Below are 6076 nucleotides of genomic sequence, written 5' to 3'. Positions count from 1 at the left end.
TGCTTTCTGAAGAGCAGCTTTGTCACTTGCTCCACCAATGATAAGCCCAGGGAATGGGACAATGCATACATGTGAGAGCTGTGGGGTGGAACACAATGATGTTCTATCCCTCAAATCTAATTACCACATTTATATTTAAGCATATGTTTATAACAGGAATTCTGCACTTCTGCTTCTGTAATACTAAGATTGAAGAGGAACCAATTTCTGGTTTTCCTTGAACTAAACATTGACATACAAGTGTTGTAAGTTTACCTAATGGGGCCAACAGAGGAGACACGAAGTATATACCACCATTATAGCAGCAGTCCTTGACAGACTGTTACACAAGCCAGTGTTAGTACTACTCTGGGTAACAGACATGAAGTGGTTTTTTCACAAGCAAGAATTGTATTTATGTACTAATAAGGATGTTTATTGTTGGGAGGCAAACAACTTTTATATGGGAACAAGGCAAGAAGCGGACAGATGAACCAAACCTTTAAGAAAAACTGAATCCTCTTTTTTCTTAACAGAAAAGATTTAGGCTTGTTTTTCCTAATTACTTTATGTAAAATTAAAATGACTACCAATAAAAGCCTTGTTCTACAATTAGAAAAATTCTACTGATACTGGAAGCTATTTTTATTGTTTAACCTTTATTTATGGAATATAGCTTATCAGACTTTACTTACACTTTCAAATGAAATAAAGTTGTAATATTAAATAGCTAAAGTTTAGGCCTAAGAAAATCTAATCTGATGCTTCTCTATTATTTTACATTTTTTTTAGCCACTTATTACATAAAGAGAAATACAAAAGATTTGCAAGCTAAAAATACGATAAGCAAGAGTGCTGGAATCATAAAGAAAAGCTTGGTATTCCAAGATGAAAGAATCACTAAGGTGTGAGGAAGTGAGATAGCTGCCCTTCCACTAGCATGAAACAAGGTGTCCTTCCTTTCCATGCCAATTCTTGGAATGCACTGTTTAGTTGGCTGTTTTTAAAGGTGTCTTTCGAAGGGACCTCCTGCTGGGGGTTGGATTGTCTTTATTTCTGGCTGGAGACCTCACATTCCACTGCTGAGGTTGTGGAGGCCTAAGGAAGAAAAAGATACCATCATTTTGGAATTAAAAGAAATATCCTGACAAAACGAAGGCAAACGGAACTACACCCATACGTGTGTGTGTGTGTGTGTGTGTGTTTGATACAGGATATTTCTATGTATGTATTTATATGTGCTGCAAATACATCCATGAATATAATTGAGCATACAGGGTACAAAGTTATGAAAACTTCTCTGCCATAACTGGAGGAGATGAGTTGTTGGGCCTGGGGGCTCAGGGTCATAGTCTTGGGGGATATATCTAGGTCAACTGGCATAGCATGATCTACAAAGATAATTTTCTATATCCTACTTTGGTGAGTAGTGACCAGGGTCTTAAAAGCTTGTAAACAACTATCTAAGGTGCAGTTATTGGTCTTTCTCTGTCTGGAGTAAACAAGAATGAAGAAAAACAAAGACACAAGGAAGCAATCAGTCCAAAGGACTAATGGACCATACAAACCCCAGCATCCACAACCCTGAGACCAGAAGAACTAGATTATACTCGGCTTCCATTGCCAACTACTCTGATAGGCATCACAATAGGAGGTCCTGGATAGAGTGGGAGAAAAATGCAGAGGAAAACTCAAAATAACAAAAAAGACCAGGCTTACTGTTCTGATAAAGACTGGTAGAGACTATGGCCCTTAGACACCCTTCAGGCCTGAAACTAAACTCACCCCTGTGGCTCAACTTTAAGGCAAATGATAGTAAGGCCTTTAAGGTAAACAATAACACCAGGGAGGTATGCACTTCTTAGAACAATCAATAATATGAGATCAACAGGGCAACCATTTGCCCCCAGACAAAGCTCAGAAGGCAGGAAGGGATAGGAAAGGATGAATGGAAATGATAAACACAGGGAGCATATGGGAAGAGTGCTGTTACACTGTAGGGATTGCAACCACTGTCACAAAACATGTATAAATGGTTTAATGGAAAACTTTCACTCAAATCACAGTAAGTTTAAAAAAAAAGAAAAAGGAAACTCTTGGTAAACTTACGGTTTATCAGGCAATGATAAACATAGTATCTCTGTTCCTTGACTCTGGACTTCACTTTTCTCTGAAAAGGAGACAAACACAAATTCAGTTTTTCCTAGCACTCTCAAAGTAGGCAACGTGCCAGGCAGGAAGGGCACCTATAACTTGCCTTTGTGTGAAAAAGGAGTCCGTGGTATGCTGATGTAACTGACCCCGGCTCCAAATGAGATCTCGTTGATGGTCCCTGGGTAAAAGGAGAAATACCATTATTAGTAAAATGTTGTTTAGAAACCAAGTCTCAGAAAAAGTCACTTGAGCAAGGTCAGTGAAGCCTTTCTGCCATTCAAGTTTCTCCATCCTCTACCATAATGAGCACTGTGGATTTAAATAGCCCACTGTGCCTGGGTCTCACCACCCTCAGCATGTTCTGGGCTGCCACACCTGGGTCCTTAAGTGCAGTTCTTTGTGCCCAGAGTACCCCCCTGATCTGAGAATACAGCATTATTTCTTTGAGACTCAAATTCTGAAGTCTTCCCCTCGTGGTTTAGTGGTTGCCCCCTTCTTCTAGCCCTATACCATTCTGTATATGCTCCTCTCATGGAATTTATCTGGTTATACTTTAATATATTTAGTTCTGTTTCTTCAATAAAACCATTTTCTTTACTCACTTGCACACAACATCCACCCATCCCCCTCCTACCTCCACCCCAGTAGCAGCCTGAAACATTCTAGGTCCAAGAGCTGGTTGCTAAGTATACTGGACTTCTGGATCCCATCATCCTTTTTGTAAGAACATTTATGAAGTAAGTTTTATAACTGCTACTTTTCTCCCATATATTGTAACCTCCTTACAAGGAGAGATTATATATTGTATTTTAAAACCCATTAGTGTAGTTGCACTGCTATGCATGAATGTCTGTCTACTCAGGTGACAAAAAGTTATATTTTCATCACTGCCATTAAAAGACTGGGCAATCTACTTCCGTAGAGATACTGCCTCAGAAACTCAAGGAGGGGTCACTATGAGTTGAAATTTACTCGATGGCAGTGAGTTTGATTTCTTTTTGGTTTGCTATTAAAAGAGCTTGATGCTGCTTATTATTTCTGTGAGGTCTCTCCTTGTGCTCCATCTGAATTCCCCCTTCTTAAACTCCATTGCCATAAGTTGATTCTGACTCAGCAAACCTACAGGACAGAGCATAAACACCCCATCAGGTTTCCAAGGCTGTAATATTTATCAACCTTTACGAAGCACCTATCTAGTAGCTCTTAGTGTCCCTTGGTACACTTTGTGCTTAGAATCAATGGTAGAAAACACCTTTGCTGTCTGAATTATAGTGGTAAGAGACATGTGCTAATTCCCCTTCCCTCAACAGATTTCTAGTAAAAATCCTAGCTTTGAAAAGTATTCATTTCCACATAGCACACCACTGTGTTCTTGGTGAATAACACTGCTGTATAAAATAGCTGAGTTGGGCAGCAATTTCTTACTCGCTTTGTAGAGCTGAGACCTCTTCCTGACAGGCATCCCCCCATAAACTTACAGTTGTCAGAAGCATTTGTATTTATAAAACCAGAGAAAAAAGAATCGGATTCTTTTAAGTTTCCAAATAGTTCTCTCAGGAAAGGAAGGTAATAGAAGACCCTTAAAGCAGTTCTTCCCCCAAATATGCATCAGCAGGAAGTTTACATTCAAGAAACTAGAGCAAGAACAAGAGTTTGACTTATCTGGCAGCACTCAGTCTAGTCTATTACATGCAAAGATACCCTGGTAGGTCTGATAAGGGGAGCATGCTGCTAGGTAATCAGACTGAGCTTGATGTCAGGGACCCAGGAGGAGGAGAGCCAGAGTGAGACACAGCCCTTTTGCTTCTGTGGCATATGGCACCCAACCACCAGAATGGAAGCTCTCAGTGACCCCAAGCCTGGAAAACATCTGCATGAGGAACAAGGGTGATATATATTTATTTTTTACATATCTAACACCACACTTGTTCAATATACAGGAATCCAAAATTATCCACTGTCTTTAATGATAAAAACTGCTATGGTTCATTTGTCATCTGAAGAGAGGTGGGGGTGAGCATTCTGTTTGTCCATTATCTCCCTCAAAATTGTGATTTAAATAAAAATTATCTATAACCTGTTAAATATTCCAAGAGATCACAGCACTATAAGGTTACAGAATTAGTCGGCGAGTACCTGGAACATGAGGTGCTCGGTAAATGTGTATTGACTGAACACAAGACTAAAAGAATGGCTTGATGCTTTGTGTTCCATTGTCATATTTCACACTACTCTCATTCTAATGAATGAAAATTGTGAGAGAAATAAAGCTGTAAAGAAACGCAGACACTGAATCAGAAAACCAGACACTCAATCAGAAAACCTAAATTCAAGTCTAGTTCTGCCATCCTGGATCACTTAACAAGAAGTCTCTATTTTACACGTATTGTGTCCTAGTCACTGCAGCAGGCCCTGTGGCACAGAGAAGAGTAATACAGCAAGGGCATGTGATCAGTATTGCTGAGAAATTCAGTGGTCCAAGATAGGGAGCCCTAATCTAGTTTTGCAAGTTGGGAAAGCTTTTGAAAGATGAATAGGTGATGACAAGGTATGGTAGGGTGGTAGTGGTAGTGGTGGCTGCAGATGTTCTATGATGTTATAAGCCAGCTTGTGGACACCCTGAGGCAGGAAGATCATGATTTGGTGCAGGCACTCAAAGAGGACAGTAGACAGTGGGAGAGAGCAAGGGAACAGCAGTGAGCATTGAGGAGAGGCACGTGGGAGACACACCAGACAGGGACTTGTAAACTAAAAAAGGTTTTGGACGGTGACACTGTAGTAGATTTCTGCAATTGATGGCTTTTATGGGGTTTGAGAAAAGAAAATATTATAAAAAATATAATGGGAAAAAATACAATTCTAACTCGCCTCCAGCTTGAAAGGACAGTCTATTAGAAAACACCCAACAGGGAGTGAGCAGACATAGGTTCTACACAACTAACAGTGCAATCCTCCATAACCACTAAATATCACGGAAAGAACAGTCCATTAGAAAACACCCAACAGGGAGTGAGCAGACATAGGTTCTAGCACAACTAACAGTGCAATCCTCCATAACCACTAAATATCACGGAAAGAACAGTCTATTAGAAAACACCCAACAGGGAGTGAGCAGACATAGGTTCTAGCATAACTAACAGTGCAATCCTCCATAACCACTAAATCTCAGGTCTCACTTCTTTTCCTCAGGAGCTGAACAAGATAACACACAAAGTACCTTCTAGTGCTAACATTTGATCACTCTATAGAGCATAATAGTCTTAGCACAATCTAGGCTTGTGGAGAGGCAGGTGGGCAGTGGAGGATGGTTGGCTCTAGAGCCTGCACTGCCAAAGGAAGCAACTGAACACTTGCCTGGGCCTCAGTGTTATCATCTATAAAACAAGGACATCATTAGAACCTATCTCATAGATTGGCTGAGGTTTAATGAGTTAAACACACAAAAGTACTAAGAACAAGGTTTGGCATTCATTAAGTACTCAATCGAGTTAATAGTTAATGAAAACATTCAGTCTGCTATAATACACTATCAAGTTGCTGAGTAACAATTCAGTCTTTATCTAACTGAAAGAAATGTTTTGCAACAGAGTTTTACCGCAACTCTAGCACATAATGAGCCAGGGTTAGAAGTGGCCAACTCAAATTAGTTACTTACGGTCAGGGGTGCTAATTGCTCTTTTAGTCACAAGGTCAATAGATCCATGAGACTCTTGGTTCAAGCTGCACGAAGAGCCTAGGATAAAATGGAAAAATTTTTATCTGTCTTAAACACACCAAAACAGTATCAAAGAGCAAAACAACCAAATGAGAAAACATTTGCAAGATGAAATTAATATCCTCTATATCTGAAATGGGAGCTCTGGTAGCATAGTGCCTAAGGCACTTGACTGCTAACCAGAAGGCTGACGGTTCAAACCCACCAGCCACTCCTCGGAAGGAAGGT

General features: G+C 40.1%; 1 protein-coding gene across 1 annotated transcript in view; it reads right to left on the bottom strand.

The window, feature by feature from the left end:
• Positions 1-968: 968 nt before the first annotated feature.
• The window catches only part of NCAPD3 (non-SMC condensin II complex subunit D3), a 257331-nt gene continuing 252223 nt past the window's right edge, over positions 969-6076 (bottom strand). Inside the window, exons 31-34 of the mRNA XM_007948735.2 lie at positions 5789-5866; positions 2237-2311; positions 2089-2149; positions 969-1077 (exon numbers count right to left, since the gene is read on the bottom strand). Of these exons, the coding sequence (XP_007946926.2) occupies positions 969-1077; positions 2089-2149; positions 2237-2311; positions 5789-5866 (323 nt within the window). The remainder of the gene's footprint in view (positions 1078-2088; positions 2150-2236; positions 2312-5788; positions 5867-6076) is intronic.

The sequence above is a fragment of the Orycteropus afer genome, unplaced genomic scaffold, assembly GCF_000298275.1.
Source record: "Orycteropus afer afer isolate SDZICR_OR568_19922 unplaced genomic scaffold, OryAfe1.0 scaffold00221, whole genome shotgun sequence".
NCBI classification, from domain to species: Eukaryota; Metazoa; Chordata; class Mammalia; order Tubulidentata; family Orycteropodidae; genus Orycteropus; species Orycteropus afer.
Note: the sequence above shows the minus strand (reverse complement) of the source record. Positions and strands in the feature narration are given on the sequence as shown.